The sequence below is a fragment of the Hydra viridissima genome, unplaced genomic scaffold (genome assembly GCF_058129835.1).
Source record: "Hydra viridissima isolate aposymbiotic clone 2 unplaced genomic scaffold, HvirCarnegie_v1 scaffold_9, whole genome shotgun sequence".
In the NCBI taxonomy this organism is placed as follows: domain Eukaryota; kingdom Metazoa; phylum Cnidaria; class Hydrozoa; order Anthoathecata; family Hydridae; genus Hydra; species Hydra viridissima.
Genome location: NW_028324308.1, coordinates 4,159,394 through 4,177,302, shown reverse-complemented (window position 1 = coordinate 4,177,302; position 17,909 = coordinate 4,159,394). Strand labels below are relative to the sequence as shown.

The 17,909-nt window shown below is 31.3% G+C and overlaps 3 protein-coding genes and 1 pseudogene across 3 annotated transcripts; 3 read left to right on the top strand and 1 right to left on the bottom strand.

Annotated features, from left to right (window-relative positions):
- The first annotated feature begins 590 nt into the window (after positions 1 to 590).
- LOC149883646 (uncharacterized) lies at positions 591 to 3,509 on the top strand. The gene is made up of 4 exons (XM_090098613.1): positions 591 to 1,368; positions 1,501 to 2,325; positions 2,986 to 3,117; positions 3,487 to 3,509. Exons 1-4 carry the CDS (start codon positions 591 to 593, stop codon positions 3,507 to 3,509), a joined length of 1,758 nt encoding a protein of 585 aa, XP_089954739.1.
- Positions 3,510 to 3,528: 19 nt separating this feature from the next.
- Positions 3,529 to 4,655, bottom strand: LOC149883645 (uncharacterized; annotated as a pseudogene).
- Positions 4,656 to 6,529: 1,874 nt separating this feature from the next.
- On the top strand, positions 6,530 to 7,828 carry LOC149883644 (uncharacterized). The gene has a single exon (XM_090097953.1). The coding sequence runs from the start codon at positions 6,530 to 6,532 to the stop codon at positions 7,772 to 7,774; it is 1,245 nt and encodes a 414-aa protein (XP_089954079.1). The 3' UTR covers positions 7,775 to 7,828.
- A 332-nt stretch (positions 7,829 to 8,160) lies between these two features.
- On the top strand, positions 8,161 to 13,908 carry LOC145185300 (WD repeat-containing protein WRAP73-like). The gene is made up of 14 exons (XM_090097952.1): positions 8,161 to 8,287; positions 8,459 to 8,554; positions 8,866 to 8,922; positions 9,089 to 9,205; positions 9,552 to 9,624; positions 11,014 to 11,117; positions 11,518 to 11,604; positions 11,700 to 11,834; positions 12,206 to 12,283; positions 12,588 to 12,669; positions 13,031 to 13,156; positions 13,233 to 13,316; positions 13,424 to 13,531; positions 13,685 to 13,908. The coding sequence occupies exons 1-14, from the start codon at positions 8,219 to 8,221 to the stop codon at positions 13,792 to 13,794; spliced, it is 1,326 nt and encodes a 441-aa protein (XP_089954078.1). The 5' UTR covers positions 8,161 to 8,218; the 3' UTR covers positions 13,795 to 13,908.
- Positions 13,909 to 17,909: the final 4,001 nt, after the last annotated feature.

Below are 17,909 nucleotides of genomic sequence, written 5' to 3'. Positions count from 1 at the left end.
CATTTACAGTAAAGTTTAAAATGACTGAACATTCTGCAGAGCGTGCTGCTAGACTATTTTCTTACACACCTTCTTCTCGATACCAAGACATTGTTCCTTTTTTAAACTTGGTAAGGGAGTCTGCTATTCAAACCATGGAAGGAGAAAGAAACACAAGGGTAAGAATTTCTTTAGTCTGTGAAATGACTCGCGTAAGCATCTTGACTGGTGAGGAAACTACTCAGACAGCTAACTTTTTATCCAACACAAAAAGATTATTGGAGGGTGATGATGTGAGAGCGCTCATGACTGAAATGGAAGAAAAAATCTTGGAAAGTAGTGCTAATTACAACAAGATGGGATCCAATTGCGTCTTGTCAAAGATTTTAAGAATGGATATTAACTTTGCTGATTATGAACCTTTCAGAGGCTCTTCCTACATGAAGCTGTCTCCCGAGTTGGAAAGTAAAAAAGCCATCATCAACATGGTAAACAACGACAATGAATGCTTCAAGTGGTGCGTCACCAGAGCTCTTAACATGAAAAATAAAAACAACGAAAGAATTGATAATGAGTTGATTGAAAAATCTAAAGAGCTTAATTGGAATGGAATGGAATTTCCTGTAAAGACAACTCAAATCGAAAAGTTTGAAGTGAATAATCCTGACATCAGCGTGAACGTCTTTCACTATGAAATGAATAAGCCTCAACCTATGCAAATATCCAAATTTCATGATCGAAAACACTGTGTTGATTTGCTGCTCATTTCAAACAAAGACAACAGCCATTATTGTCTTATTAAAAATTTCAGTCGGTTTGCCGGCTCCTCAACAACAAAACATCAACATAAACAATACTTTTGCAGAAATTGTATGCAAGGTTTCAACCAAGAAGAAAAGCTTCAAATCCATCAAGAATACTGCTATGATAACGCTCCAATGAGAATCGATCTTCCTGAAAAAGGAACAACTGTTCAGTTTAAAAACTATAACAAGACCATGAGAGTTCCGTTTGTGGTAACTGCTGACTTTGAAAGTTTCATCAAACCCATCAACACTTGCACCCCTGACTTAAAACAGTCATACACCAAACAATATCAAAAGCATGTTCCATGCTCGTTCAGCTACCATATCAAATGCTTTGACGAAACCATTTATAAAGAAAAACCAGTCAAGTACACAGCAGAAAGCGAAGAGGATGATGTGGCTCAAAAGTTTATCACCAGTCTTGAAGAAGACTCTAAAAAGATTTTCGATAAGATTGATTCACTGCAAAAAGAATGGAAGAATAAGCCAATAATGACTGATGTGGATAAAAAGAAGTTTGAAGCTGAAACCAAATGTCACATTTGCAAAAAAGATCTTAATGGTGACAAAGTGTGGGATCACTGTCATTTGACTGGAAAGTACCGTGGTGCTGCTCATGATGCTTGCAATAAAAAATATCGAATTCCAAAATTTATTCCCGTATTTATACATTGCTTGTCTGCCTATGACAGTCATTTGTTTATTAAAAAATTAGGTGGAAAGCTCAATTGCATACCAAACAATGATGAGAAATATATTTGCTTCTCTAAAAAAATCAAACTGAGAGACACTGTCGATAAGAAAGGCGAACCAAAAGAAGTATTAAGAGAAATGAGGTTTCTTGACAGCTATAGGTTCATGTCTGACACTTTAGACAAACTCAATAAAAATCTAACCGATGAACAATGCATAAACGCTAGGGAATATTATCCTGAAAAGGAAAAGTTCGACTTGATAAGAAAAAAAGGTATTTTCCCTTACGAATGGATGGACTCGATTGAAAAATTAACTGAAACGCAATTGCCTCCAAAAGAAGACTTTTATTCCAGACTAGACGATAAAGACATCACTGATGAAGAATACACGCATGCGAAAAACGTTTGGAAAGTATTTGGATGCAAAACATTTAGAGATTACCTAGAAATTTATAACGTGTCTGATGTCTTAATTCTAGAAGACGCTATTGAAAATTTCAGAAACGCTTGCATGCTAAATTACAATCTTGATCCTGCTCAGTTTTACACCTGTCCTGGACTCGGTATGGAAGCCTGTTATAAAAGTACTAAAGCTGAAATTGAACTTTTAAGCAATCCTTATATGCTCAACATGGTTAAAAAAGGAATACGCGGCGGAATTAGCATGATCTCCAACCGACTTGGAAATGCTAACAACAAATACATGGACAAATATGATCCTTCAAAACCCTCAAAATTCCTCATGTATTTAGACGCTAACAATCTTTACGGATGGGCTATGAGTCAACCTCTTCCTGTTGGAGGATTCAAATGGATGACTGAAGATGAACTCAACAATTGGCGCAGCATGCCATGCATACTTGAAGTCGATTTAGATTACCCTGAAGAGCTTCACGATTTACACAACGACTACCCTTTGGCTCCTGAAAGATTAACCATTGGAAAAGTAGCCAAACTCGTTCCAAATTTAAACAACAAAGAAAAATACGTCGTCCATCGCACAAATCTTAAACTCTATGAACGAATGGGATTAGTCATCACCAAAATTCATCGAGGAATCACCTTTAGAGAAGAACCTTGGATGAAATCGTACATCGATGGCAACACCCAAAAGAGAGCAGAACCAGGTCGAAACGAATCTGAAAAAGAATTTTTTAAACTCATGAACAATGCCGTCTTTGGGAAAACTATGGAAAACATCGAAAAACATGTTGTTATTAAACTTGTCACTACAAGAAAAGAAGTCTTAAAATTAACTAAAGAAACTCGGTATGAACGACACGTCATTTTTGATGAAAACCTAGCTGCGATTCATATGAAGAAAACACAAGTCACTTATGACAAACCCGTTTTTTTAGGAATGTGCATCCTCGACATCAGCAAAACTCTCATGTATGAATTCTATTACGACTACATCAAGCCTAAATATGACGATAAAGCCAAGCTGCTCATGACCGACACTGACTCGCTCTTTTTTGAAATTGAAACAGAAGATTTTTACAAAGACATTGCTGATGATGTTGAAGCCAAATTTGACACAAGCGAGTTTCCAAAAGACCATCCTGCCATTGAAAACGTTGGTTTCAAAGTAGGCTTAAATAAAAAGGTTATTGGCAAGTTCAAAGATGAGGCTGCTGGTAAACAAATTAAAGAGTTTGTTGGACTTAGACCAAAGCTCTACTCTTACAAAATCACTAAAGATGAACACAAAAAATGCAAAGGGGTCAAAAAGAAAGTCGTTGAAAAGAAAATAAGGCATCAACATTTTAAAGACTGCTTAATGAACGGAAATGAACAACTTGCAACCATGAACGTTTTCCGATCTCATCTTCACGACGTTTACACTGAAGAAATTAACAAAGTCGCACTCAGCGCTAACGACGACAAAAGAATTATCTTAGATGACGGAATTCACACACTTGCCATCGGTCACTACAAAACACGACCTATCGCTGAGGTTTGAAAAAGGCAAGAAATTTTTTGAATGATAAGAATTAGATCTTTAGGGGTACCTCATCCCTCAAGATAACATATTTTTTGAAGAAAAGTTAACTCATCGCATCAACGTTAGCATCCTTAACTATGGAAAAGTGTTCATGAGCCAGAACCAGCATTTCCTTATATATAACAGGATCAAGTTTCACAAAAGGAACTGGGACATTAGAAGACTGTCGGTAACGTTTTTTAGGCAGACCTATAGTTGTAAGTGTTGCACCTTTTGGGCACCCACATTGGACAACACATTGAGGCAAATGAATCTTCTTTACGCCAGAAACTTAAATAAATGTATAAGATTCTATAATTTTTAATCTTCTTATTCTTACATGACTCATACTTTACGTGTTTTATCTTCAATAGCAGATAACAATTTCTAAATTTATATTTAACTGTAATACCTCCTTCATTTTCCACAACTAAACATTCTTCTTGGTGTGGTTTTGTGCTATCCACAACAGATTGTTAACTGTGAAATGATTCTTTAACACTTAATGATGTTGATGCACCCTCTTGTACTCCTGCAATGGAAAAATCCGGAGTTAAGAATATATCAGGCATCCTAGAGTCTTTCTTAACAAGTTTATTTACAACGATGACCTTTCCATGTTCTCAACCTATTTTCAATGCCTGAAGAAGATTCAATCGCTGTTCAAACGTATATCCAGTAGATTCTGATACTAAAGTTGCTAGAAATGAAGTTGCTTGAAGAGAAAGTTTGAACTTTTCATGCTGAGAAAGTATTTTTTTTCTGGAGCTGCATGAAGCTTTACACAAGACTCTTCTTTTCCGGCAGGTGTACTAAAAACTCGATAATACTCCCTGGTCCATTTTTCTGTACATAGCTCAGCATCAAACAGATTCATTCCTTACAACTAGCGAAGAGCAAAGATATGGCGACAAGGCAGACTCATGGATTGTCCAAGTCACATAGATTCGGTTTTTTTTCAATTGAATTAGGTGATCCTAGGCTATCTTTTTAAAAAAAAAGGTGGTTTTGGTTTCTTAAAGCATAATAAAGAAATATCATTTTGAAATTTAGACAAAAAATTTCTTTATTTGGCTTGCAAAACATACAAGCATATGAAATAGAAGTAACTTTAAGCTGACCTTCACTGCTTTTGACTACATAATTATTATTTTCACCAGATAAAAATTTAACTTCGCAACGCAAGGTCATTATTTAAATGATATAAACTTCAATTTTAATAATACCCAGCAAGCGCGCAACGTTGAAACAACGTTGAAATAATGTTGTTTCAACGTTGCGCGCGTTATGTGCTTGCTGGTTATTTGGTTATTCCTTTTCATTTTTATTTTTGAGCTTTTTTCAATAAAGCAGGTTTTTAACATTTTTCAAAAAAGTTTTCATTTTGGTTTCTTATTTTTTAACACAATATTTGAGCATGCAACCTAAAATTTTAGCATGCAACCAATATTTTGAAATAATACCTAATTATTAGAATAACAAAAAAAGAAATTATTTTTTCAATATGTTGTATAGTAAATTATATTTCCATGTATACTTTTGAAAATATTGATCATAAATATGCAAGTTATGCAAAGCAATATAGTTTTTTATTTTCTTTCAGAGACCTAAACTTTTTCATAACATTTTATTTCACAATGAGAGTAAGGCAACTGCAGAAATAAGTGAAATGCAAATTATGGTTATAAGGGAAAAAAAAAAAGGACTGTTGACATTTTAAAATTCAAAAATTATTCTAAAATATTAGGAATTGGGTTAATTTCTGTTCATCTTTGTATTCAACACCTTTAAAAATGGTCAGGTACCAATTTTCAGTCATATTTCTCTACTAGAACTTAAATTATTCACACAAAAAGTATCGCTATAAAATCTATAATAGAGAATAGCGGCCAAATAAAGAAATTTTTTGTCTAAATTTCAAAATGATATTTCTTTATTATGCTTTAAGAAACCAAAACCATCTTTTTTTTTATAAAAATAGCCTAGGATCACCTAATTCATTTGAAAAAAAAACAAACGAATCCATGTGACTTGGACAACTCTGGGAATTAATGAAAGCGCAACCCATGGTAACAGAACAAAAAATTTGACTGGCCATTTTAAAATAAAAAAATAACTATCAAAAAATTTAAATTTCTCTATATACATTTATACATTTTTGAATTCAGCACCCTCAATAATGGTTAAGTACCAATTTTGAGCCACGTTCTTCCACTTGATCTTAAATTATTCAATTAAAAGTACAACTACAAAACCCATAATGCCGGACTTCGTAAAAAAAGGAACGTTTCAGACTGAATTTCAAAATGTCATAACTTTTGAACCGTTTGAATTTGTGAGCTCAAACTTTACTTTTTTTTTTTTGTTTTGTTGATAGGTACCACTGGTTCAAATTTGGAAGAAATCTGAGAAGGTGACTAAAACATTTCAATTCTTGACCCACTTTTACATGGAACTACCCCAAAATTATTTTCAATTATATGCATTAAACTATGGATGTTAATAAGAATTTGTTTAAAGTTTACTGTGTATTTTTTATAATTATATATTATAAGTTACATATATGCATTATAAGTTTGTGTTTCTTAAATTATTTGCTTACTCTATTTTTGAATGATCCCCAGCTAAAATCATCATGAATGGGTGTCAAAATTTATTTATTGTTTATGAAATGTCCCTTAATAACTAAACTGTTTATAAAACCAAAAGTAACAAGTTTCAAGTTGTTTAAATAACTTACTTTTTGGATGTTAGATGTTATATGGAGCTTAGTTGGTATTTAGTTAAAACAATTTACAATTCTTCATTTATAATTTTTTATGTATATACAAACCTTTGAATTTAATTGTAAGTTTAAAGAAAGGAGATGTTGATGTGGAGTGTTTTTGTTAAAGTAATTGCTTGAGGGTATTATGCAAAGTGGTATGGACAGAGTGTTAAAATTATTCAATTGCTTTCTGACTAATGGAAAAAAATGTAAATAAGGGGAAAATACTTGAAAATGTAGGGCGAAACTGAGTTAAAATAAACCTTGTTTGCTTTATTTAGAAATATATCACAAACAAATGATTGATTTGCTGGCTTTATGCAAAAGTACATTTTATTCATTCTTGAGAATTTGGTTTTGGTTAATGAATTATTTTCTTTATAAGAAAGGAAAAGTAGATTATGCTTCAAGTGCTATTGTTTACAAAATTTGGTTTCGTTACAAAGAACCTTCATCATGGGAGTTTTCATCCCAAACTGATTTTTGTGGAATAATAAAAGGGTACTTTCATCCAAGTTTAATTCTATCTGATAGTGTTTCATTATACTCTGTAACTGAAGATGTTGCTGTTTTTGTTGATTGTGGTGGTTTAGATGTTTTCAACTCAAAATATAGTGCATTTGCTTATCACACGCAGTTCTTACTTGCTAAGCAATTTATCATTGTTCCTATAGAGTCTTTCCACAAGATTGCCTCAGAGATTTCTTTGCCTAAAATCCCCATCCTCCATGTAGCTAATCATGGACGTTGCGGTTCTACAATATTGGCACAGATATTTGAAGCCATTCCGCAAGCTTTGTCAATATCTGAAACCAATGCGTTTTTTGATCTTGCAGAATTGTCACGCCATGGTCGAGTTAATAATCAGAATCTAAAGAAATTGTGCTTAAGTGCAATAATGTGCACTCTTAAACATGCTAACACTCGTCAATCTAAATTAGTTTTTATTAAGTGTCAAAGTGTGGCTGTGTATATTACTGATTTGATGGCTGCTTCTGTACCAAGTATAAAACATGTTTACATGTACAGACAACCAATATCTTTTGTAAGGTCTTATGAAAAGCTACATGCTAGCAATTATGTGATGTCTGTATCTGCAACAAAATTGCTCAGTGGCATAGGTCATAACTCAATTTTATCAGGTTTTCCTGTTTATCCCAATTTTTTTGTTCAAAATTTAACGTCTTTTTCAAGATTAAGTCTTATCTGGATATCTGGTGCTGCTGCATTTAAACGTCTTCTTCAAAAAATTGAAATAAAATCATTTGCTTATGAGGATTTACTGTCAGACACAGATACTGTGGTTTTAAAATTATTAAAATATGCTGGTATCTCAACAGATCTTTTGCCAGACGCTAGTTCAGTTTTAAAACATGATTCTCAAAGAGGTACACCATTCACCAGCCGTCATATAAACAAAGATATTTTAGATAAAGCATGCACCCCAATTTCAGAAAAGTTGAAAGCAGAAGTAGATGGTTTATGCAGAGATTTTGATGTGCCTAGTTTTTGGGATTCTGTTGTTCTTCCGAATAAATTGTGATATATGAATTAATGTTAATATGCATGTAAATGAAAAAGTTTTTTTTGTTAAGCATGTTAATCTCTTTTCTTAATCAAGATTAATAATTCTTACAAAATTGTTTACAAGTATTAACATCTTCGCTAAAGTAGTATTAAAAAATGATGATCTTTTATCATAAGTATTGTGTTTCTTTATGTAATTCTTAATATATTTGTAGTTTTTTCAAAGTACATTTTCCAGTTCAAATTTATTTTTTGCATGCATTAAACTATGCCATATTGTTTCATTTCAATATTGCACATTTCACCTCACTTTTACTTATAATTGTTAAAATTTAAGATTAGAAACATGCTTAACTGTTGTTTATTTGAAATAAAACTTGCTTTAAAATGTTGTCAATAGAATTTTTAAAAAAAGTATATCCTACTTGTATTTTTATAGCACACTATATAAAATGCGGTAATGAACTTTTCAGATAGTTTTAATCAATCAAGCTATTTATGCAAGTTCTCTCCAGACAACAACTTTATTGTAAGAAAAGAATTATTTTGTGTCTAGGTTGCTAGGTAGTTATAAAACTGATGTTTTTCTTGTTATTTTCTTAATTGGTTTTCAATTGAAAACTGATGAAGGCATTTTTAGTTGATGCTCATTTTTATGCATTTTCATTCTATTAAAAATAATTTTTGTTATATTTTTCAGGCAAATGCAGCACTATATCGACTTGTTATTCGTGATGTAAAATCACTTCAGATTAAAGCACTTTTCACATGTCTTGATAATATCAACTATGTTGAAGTATGCATACATATACATTCATTCATACATACATACATACATACATACATACATACATACATACATACATACATACATACATACATACATACATACATACATACATACATACATACATACATACATATATACATACATACATACATACATACATACATACATACATACATACATACATACATACATACATACATACATACATACATACATACATACATACATACATACATACATACATACATGCATACATATATATAAAGTTTTATTTACTTAGTGGAACAGAAATGTGTTATAGTTATACCTATATTTAGTGGGCTTCAGATTCTATATATGTGCTGTGTGCTCTTTTCAAGAGGGGGTATATTCAGGTTTGTCCTTTGGTTCATTTGATTTTTTTCATAGATTGATATAGTTTAAGTAAAATTGAAAAAATAAATAAATTTTTATTGTGTATTAATGAAAATAATTTTGATTAAAAAAAGTTTATTGAATGCTTGCTAATTTTTTGTTTACTCCCTATAACTTTTAAAAAAGGTTTGGTCTTTGGAGAACCCGAGTTGGACTTGTAAGATTGATCATGGTTCAATGGGACTTGTAGCTGCTCAATGGGCACCTGATGGTAGACACATTCTATCAACTTCAGATTTCAAGGTACTTTCATCTTTCCATATGATTTCCTTTATGTAAAACTGAAACACTGGAAATGTATTATTAAAAAGACAGAGAAAAAATTTCTTTATTTTTTTCTGTTTTGATTAAGAAATTTAATTTTTACTCTGAGAAAAATTACCAATAAAGATTGCAAAAAAGAGAGAAAAAAGGGAAAGTCCTATCATTTTTTTTTTCCTGTTTTGATCATTGACAAAGTAATTTTTTAAATAGCTTTATTCTATTCTATATTATTATACTTCAACTATTTATGTTTCTAATATCTTTTCATTATGTTTGATAATAATGCTGTTGTGCTATATTGTTTGTACTATGTACTTTTTTGTAGCTTCGTATATCAGTATGGTCATTAATTAGCAAATCTGTTTCTTACATCAAGTACCCTAAACATGCCAATAAAGGTATTATTTGTTAAGTTAGGAGACATGTTGTTAACAGACAACTAATGGAGGTTGTGTGCAGTAGAGTTTTGGAGATCAAAAATAATTGTTTTACTTTTTACTATCACTTTATTTTCCTTTATATCAATGATCAATTTGTATTAAAATAGAGTTGGTGATCTTTACTTATTGCTTTTCGCTGCTTCCATAGCTTTCATTTTTAAATTAAAGGTCAATTAATTTAACCATGCTTAAAAATCCAATATTTTGTAATAAATCAAAACCTGCGTTCCATTTAATGCACTAAGTGACTTTGTAACCAGTCTAACTAATCCTTAGGTCCATTTCATTTCATTTTGCTAAATCAATTTTACTTAATGATTACAATAAAAAACTTTTGGTTCAGTTACATTATATTTTCCTAATATACTGTATGTGGAAATATGCTGTATGAGGAAATATTTTAAAAGTTTTTGACATTTTGGAAAGTAAAAAAAATGCATCTATATTCATGCATCATGTCAAACTTTAAAAATATTTTTGCAGTTACTATTAGTGTTTGTTCATGTAAGCAGTTTATCATCAGTTGAGATTTCTAAGTCAAAGTGTGGCCAGCATAAAGTTTGCTATTAAAAGGTTTGTGCTTAAGCAGACCAGAAACAAAATATATTGGTTAATTTACAAAGATTTTAGCATTTCCATAAATGTATTGGTAAGAATTTTTAAAACTAAGAGACCATCAGTTTTCTCTTTATAAGTCAAAACTTGATATATTTCTCTTTTACTTTACTATCTTAACATCTTTTAGAGTTAGCTAAGACATTGTTGCTATTACTATATCTACTTAGTAGACACATACAAACATAATTGCTATCATCATTCAGAATGATTTAAAAGATTAATCACTAAAGTATAAAGTCTATTCAACTTACAATCTCAATCTACATAGATAATTTTTATAAATTTAACAAGAAAACTTGTTAAAAGAATTTAAAGTTTTTAAAACCTGTTTTTCTTATTCAAACAGAAATTTGTTTCTAATTTTTTTTTTTTTTGAAATAGTTTTTATTTCATTTGGAATCAAAAATTTTTTGATACTCCACATAATACATACAAACACATCAACAAAAGTGAAATTATTTTTTTTACCAGTGTAAGTAAAGTAAAATTTTATAATTTGCAGGATATAAAGGGTATCATTTTTTGACAAGATTTTCTTATTTTTTGAATAGAATAATTACTATAAAATAGCTTCAGGTTATCAGGAACTTTACAGATGCTAAATTCATTCTTGTCAAAAATAACATCACATTGATGATGTAAACTTTCTTTTTGAAGTTGGTGTATGATACAATAATTTTATCATTTATCTACAATGTTAAAACACTTTCTTTTTTTTTTTTTTTGAAGGCTTAGAGTTTTCAAAAGATGGAAAATATCTGGCTGTAGCTGAGCGACGCAATTTTAAAGATTTTATCAGTATATTTGTTTGCGATACATGGGAAATGATTCAAGTTAGTTTTGTTTTTTAAATTGATGGAGAAGAAAACATGTTTATCAAATACAGTATATTTTATGAATTTTATTCACTAGATAAAATCCAAGCAAAAAGTTTTCAGTAATAAACTATAAGTTTGCAGTTGATATAAGTTTTGTCTTTGTTTCCTTGATCAAATATGCTAAATGGATTGGTCTTTAATAGAGTAGTAGCAAGTATGTAAAGATGTCCAATTGAGTTTTATGAAATTTTTTTTATAAACTCAATGGTAAAATGAACAAAACCAAGCTTCTTTTAAAAAATGCTAAAAAGTTTGCTTCCAATTAGACTTTTACTATCACTATTCGAGAAATTCTCAAAATATTTTTATTCATTGATTTCTTTTGGTTACAGGTCATAAAAATGATTCTTTTTAGCATTTTGAAACAGATACAAAAGACTTGTTTGATATTTCTTGGTCACCTAACAGCTGCATGATTGCTGCTTGGGACACAAAAATAGAGGTATTAAGTACTTTTTTGGACTTCAGACTGCTTTTTACTGCAGAATTACATTACATGTTAAAAGAAAATGTTTTCTGGAAAATAATTTTTTTTAGTACAAAGTTGTTGTCTACTCCTTGGATGGACGTTTGATTACATCTTATTCTGCATATGATGGTGCATTGGGAGTTAAATGTGTTGCATGGACACCATCAAATCAATTTTTAGCTATTGGAAGCTATGATCAATCAGTGAGTTTTTTATAAGATTTGATTTGGTTTGAGGAAAATCTGTATTTTAACGGTTCCTTTTTAGAAGAACTTACATTCATCTATCACTCCTCTGTTTAAGTAAGAAAACTTATTTACCTTTCAATTTAAATATTGATAGAAATTGATATATTATTCAATTTAAATCTTGATAGATATTGATAGAGTATTGAAACATTTGTACAAAGTTAGGTATGTTAACGTGTGTTTATAAAAGTTAGAAATATATTTTAGAAAACTACTGTTATCTGAAATAGAAATTGAATGCAGAAGCAAACCGGATAATGTAAATTGTAACACCTATTGATTTTTTTATTGGTAATGGAGTTAACAATTTTTAAATTTCTTGTTAGGTGCGTTTATTGAATAACATTACATGGAAGCCAATTACAGAGTTAAAGCATGTATCTAAAATCAATAATGGAAATGTGGTTTGTTTTTTTTTTTTTTTCAAATTCTATGAATTTGTCAGTTTAAAATGTTCATAGAACATGGATGTTAGGAAGGCTCCTGGCTAAGTTAAAGTAACTTTAAATTTATTTCGATCACTTGTTTTTGCTGCTAGCTATGATCTTGAAATATGATAATTTTTATTACTAATTTTTTAATATTTCCATTATTTTTTAATATTTCCATTATTTTTTAATATTTCCAGAGTAATAGAAATATTTAAAAATATTTCTATTTCCATTATTTTCCATTACTTTCCATTTTTTTAATTCTTTTCTTTCCCAGATTGTTTACCAGGAAGTTGAGCGAAAAACTGTTACGTTACCATGGGAAACAACACCTGGTCATCACTTTGGACCCAGTCAATGTAATTTCTTATCAATTTATTATTAATAAATAAAGGAGAAAATTTTTTTTCAATTTATATAAGTTAAGCTTCATACCCTCACTACTATTGCTGCTAGTAGTTCTGTTCTTAAAAAAGTCTCCAGACATAGATGTTTACTGTCTTTGCAAATAGTTGTAGCTAGGTAACATGTAGTTAGCATATTCATCATGTACATCTGTACCTCAACTTTACCTGTTTTTCACGTTTTGGTTTTCTTAGATCATGAAACTAGCACTAATTTTAAAAAGTTAATTGAAATTTTAAATGATGAATCATCTTGTAAACTTAAGAAATTTAGGCATAAGAAATTTACGCTTTAAAGGAACTTTATTTACACTAGATACTATTCAAGAAGTCCCATTCAACGTACCTTCTGTTCGAGCAGATCCAGAAAAACCCAATCCAAAACTTGGTGTCAGTACAGTTTTGTTTAGCCATGACAACAAGTTCATAGCTACAAAGAACGGTTAGTGTATTTCGTTCAATTATTTAATCTTTATGTTGATATTACAGAAAAGTGTTTTAGATTTTAAGAACTTTAGATAATCAACCGAATGTTCTTTGGATATGGGACTTAGTGAAATTAAAACTCTGTGCTCTCGTTGTACAATCTCATCCGATTAAAGGTATGTTTATAAACTGTCTTAATAGTAGATTCTAAGGTATAAATGTAAATATGAAACTTCTAAACTCCCCAAAATTTGTCATTACAATTTAAATTCAAATGTTGTAGCGTTGTCTTGGGATCCTAGAGAAATTCGTTTGGCTTTTTGTAGTGGTACTAATAAAGTGTACATGTGGTCGCCTGCAGGTTGCCTATCTGTAGAAGTACCTGGCCAAGGTAAGTTAAGTTTTTAAAACTGCAACTTTCCAAATGTTCCGAAATATTTTAGTTGAGAAACACATTTTTTGGTAACGCTACAAAAGTTAAGCTTTGATTTAAAAAAAAAAATTTTTCCCATTATTTATTGCCGTGAGAATACACATTTTTTAGATGCTTTCTTGGTATCAAATTTATGTTGGTATCATCATGGCGACTCTCTATTGCTAATGAGTAAAGATCAAATGTGTTTTTGTTACCTAGCAACAACTGAAGTGACTTAGTAAAAATTCAACCGTTGAATTAACCGCTGTTGTTTAAAAACTTGTAAATATTTTTCAGCTACTATGTTCGCATAATTAGCCACCGTGCGTATATTATATAACATTGCATTTTAACTTTGATTATTTTGAACTCGATTAAAACATGCTGGGCTACGCGAGAACTGTAATTTGCATCGTCTTTTTAAATGAATTGCCTCCGGCATAAAGTAGTTAAATAAAATGTCGCTAAGCAAATCACTAAGATAGCTTATATGCTTATATTTTCATCATGCAGAACTGATTTAGAAACGACGAATTTCTATTTGCAACTAAATTTCATCGATGCTTTGTTGCAAACCTTAATCTAGATGAAGTTTAGGTGGTCATTGAATTATTGCAATTATTAAAAAAACAGTTATAAAAGACAAAAAAGTGGTAAGATATTCACAGTGTTGTTTTGTGGCAAATTTTTCATTACCGGAGAAAAATCGAATTTGAATATTTGTAATGAGTGAAAAATTGCTCTCTTTGTTAAGTGAAGAAAAGCGGTTCCAAAATCAAAACCGCTAGATTTAAAAATCATTGAAAATTGGTGAGAATGTAGTCCTTGGCTATGCCAACTTCTGTATAAAATTTCAGCCAAATCACTTAGATATTTAAAAATTTATGGTAGCTTCAATGCTAATTGTTTTCATTTTTTGTCAATTCCAATATGAAATATTATTAACTACTATTGTGTAATAGTCACAGTGAGGGTGACACGAGTTCTGCAGGGTCATACCAACAAGTATTATTAAATAGATTTTTCTGCAACAGCTACCATTTTCAATCTAAAGGGCTAAATCTAATGCTGCTGTTAAAACTAAATTTAACAAGACTTTTCCTTAAATTTAAAACCTATTGTTTGTTTAAGCGTTTGGGGCAAGTTGTTTTAAACTGCATACGCAGATATGAAAGCGTTAGTGAAGTGCGAAAATTAAAATATCTGGTTTTATATTAATATTTTATGAAAAACTGATCAAAAGTATAAAGATTCTAAAGCGATATTTTCTAAAATGTAGAGAAAGAAGGTTATTTCAATTTCTTTTGGTTATCACTTCATTTTTTTCTCTTACATATCCTCCTCACAAACCCACAACAAAAAATTAATTTTCCATACAGAAAAGTATCACATGAATGAACTTTAAAGGTGTTGGGTTTTGGCAGTGAATGGTACATAGGATCAAGCCTTCCACCATACCTAAAATTGAAATATAGAATTAAGGAAGTTTTTCACCCGCTGCAAAATTACACACGTTTTTAAAGTTAAAACCCTTAAAACGTTTGCAAAAAATAAGTAAGCTCAGGACCCTCAGTGTCGTAATCTGCGTTTAAGTTTTGCTCAATTTGTAACAAAACTGCAAGCAATGACTTTCTTTCAAGTATGTTTCTTTCATCCATTTAAACTTTCAGACCAAAAAAGTTTATCTTTTGCCTACAGCTGTTTATTGTGTAATAAAAATGTATTAAGGCCAAAAGGATGGTTGTGCAACAAAGTTTTTTTTTAACATCGGTGAATAGATCATCAAAATGCCAAATCAGAATCATCAAAATGCCAAAACAGCAAAAAGCCATTTAGAAAACCGAAAGTGTTTCCTTTTTGTGTCTCAAAAAAAGGTTTTTGGCAGTTGCCTTTCCTGGACAGAAAGAATTTGCCAATTGTATAATACAAACCTGTGATTCTAAGATACCATTAGGAATATGTGAGTCATGCAGAACTGTACTGTGAAGAAAAGAAGGCAAACAAGTGCCCGCTTTGTTTGACCTCAAGACCTTCCATTTAAGAGCTGAAACAAGTGGTCATGCGTGTAACTGTTTGACTTGCTTACTTGCGCAAAGTTGAGAGAAAAAAATCTAGTGTTAGACGCAGCACTTGCATTTGTTCTTTAGGTGGAAGATTACCTGATCAGTGATCTCAATTAAAACTCCGTAGAAATCTTTGGCAAAAAAAAGGTGCAAAAGGAGCAGAACAAATTGCAACTTCTGTTATTGCCAACAAAGAACCATCTCTTCAAGGTACAAATTGCCTTACCATAGCAGCAGATGGACATCCACTTCCATATACTCCAGGTAAGTACAACGTTTTAGTATATTACCCTTATATATTTTCACTGGTTATTTTAAATTTTAAGGAGAGCAGATTTGATAGAATGTGATAAATTTTACTTTTTGTTGGAGTTTGGAATGGTTTTTAACCTAGATTGCCTTAATTATTTCATACATTTGCAACACACATTTTCTACTCGTTTGATATTCTTCATTAAATTTAATGAATTTTTCTTAAGGTCTTAGTGGTTTCAAGGTGCCATACACATTTATGAAACTGTCAACCAAAGATCTCATTGATGTCCAAATTAAAACTGGCCTTTTAAATAATAGGATGAAAAAGTTGGTCAAAACTCTTAAACAAACACTTGGCAACAAGATGATTGTGTGAAACTTCTATACAAATTTCCAAAATCAGGTCAGCATTTGAGTGATTTCACCTACAGTGATATAAAAATCATAGATACTAAAAGAGACTCAAACACTTCCCCGTGTGGTTGTTCAAAGTGGTTCAATCATGCAAGATTTCCGGTAAAAGTTAGGCATAGATGGTGGTGTTGCGTTAAAAAAGTTAGTCGTTAAAAAAGTTTATTGAATGTGAAATCTGCGCATGCGCAAAATCTTTAAAACTTTTTTAACGCCTTACGGCGTTAAAAAAGTTTGCCCGTTAAAAAAGTATTCAAAATGGTACCATCAACCGTACCAAAAAATGCCAAAATAAACTCAATGTAGTCTACGAAGTAACTGTGCTATATTCACAAAAACTGTTGATATACCAAAATTGTTGATATAATAGTCGATATATATTGTTGGTATCTCTAACAAAATTAAAACGTTATCTTTGTTAAATTTTAGGAATTTAAAAAAAATCAACAATTGACACCGGTCAACAAAGTCCCCCCGGCGACCAAAGTTACCCCGGCGACCAAAGTTACCCCGGCGACCAAAGTTACCCCGGTTCAATGATATATTATATATACTAGATGTCTAACTTGCGGGATTCTATTGGACGAAAAGTGAAGCCGCTTTTTTTGTTTACAAATTGAATCCGCCATTTGTAATAAGGGCAAAAACTATATCCGACGTGCGAAATAAAAGTTAAAAATGCACGTTTTTGCCCGAAATAGAAATGGCTCTCACGGCTTCACATTTCGGATCGAAGTTAGACATCTAGTATATATAATGTATCATTGAACCGGGGTAACTTTGGTCGCCGGGGTAAATTTGGTAATTGTTGATTTTTTTTAAATTCCTAAAATTTAACAAAGATAACGTTTTAATTTTGTTAGAGATACCAACAATATATATCGACTATTATATCAACAATTTTGGTATATCAACAGTTTTTGTGAATATAGCACAGTTACTTCGTAGACTACATTGAGTTTATTTTGGCATTTTTTGACACTTCTGATACATTTATTGAACCATTTGAATTGTTAGCCGGTGAAAATGCCGAGGAAATATAAGCGAAAGCGTGGTTCAAGAGCATATGGATTTTCATACAGTCAAGACACGTTGTCTAATGCTATAAAAGAATGTTTAACTGGAAGAATAAGCGTGAGAAAGGCTAGTCGACAGTTCGGAATATACGCTTCCCATTTGCTTCAACCACTGGACGTTGCTGTTTTCCGTCCGCTAAAGATAGAAACGCGCATCAAAGAATCAATACCAAAAAATCAGTACCTCGGTCTTCTCGCTCTACTGCAACGTCAATTGAAAAGCGATAATTTGAGATCTGACTTCAAGGCTAGTGGAATATTTCCCTTCGATAAAGAAATGGTCATGAAGCGTTTGCCACAGGTTAACAAAGACATTGGAGGAGGTACCGGTAGTACTGTTAAGGAAGTATTCAATGAAGATATAGAAGGTCTATTAGTGAAACATTGTGGACAGGATGGGAAAACAAATCGCACCAGAGGGAAAAAGATCACACCTGGCAAAGCGATAACACCGCAAGATCTGGTGAATAACACAACTCCTACCACATCAAAGAATAACAGTAACACCAAGAATAACAAGAAAAGGGCAAGAGTTGAACAAGTGTCATC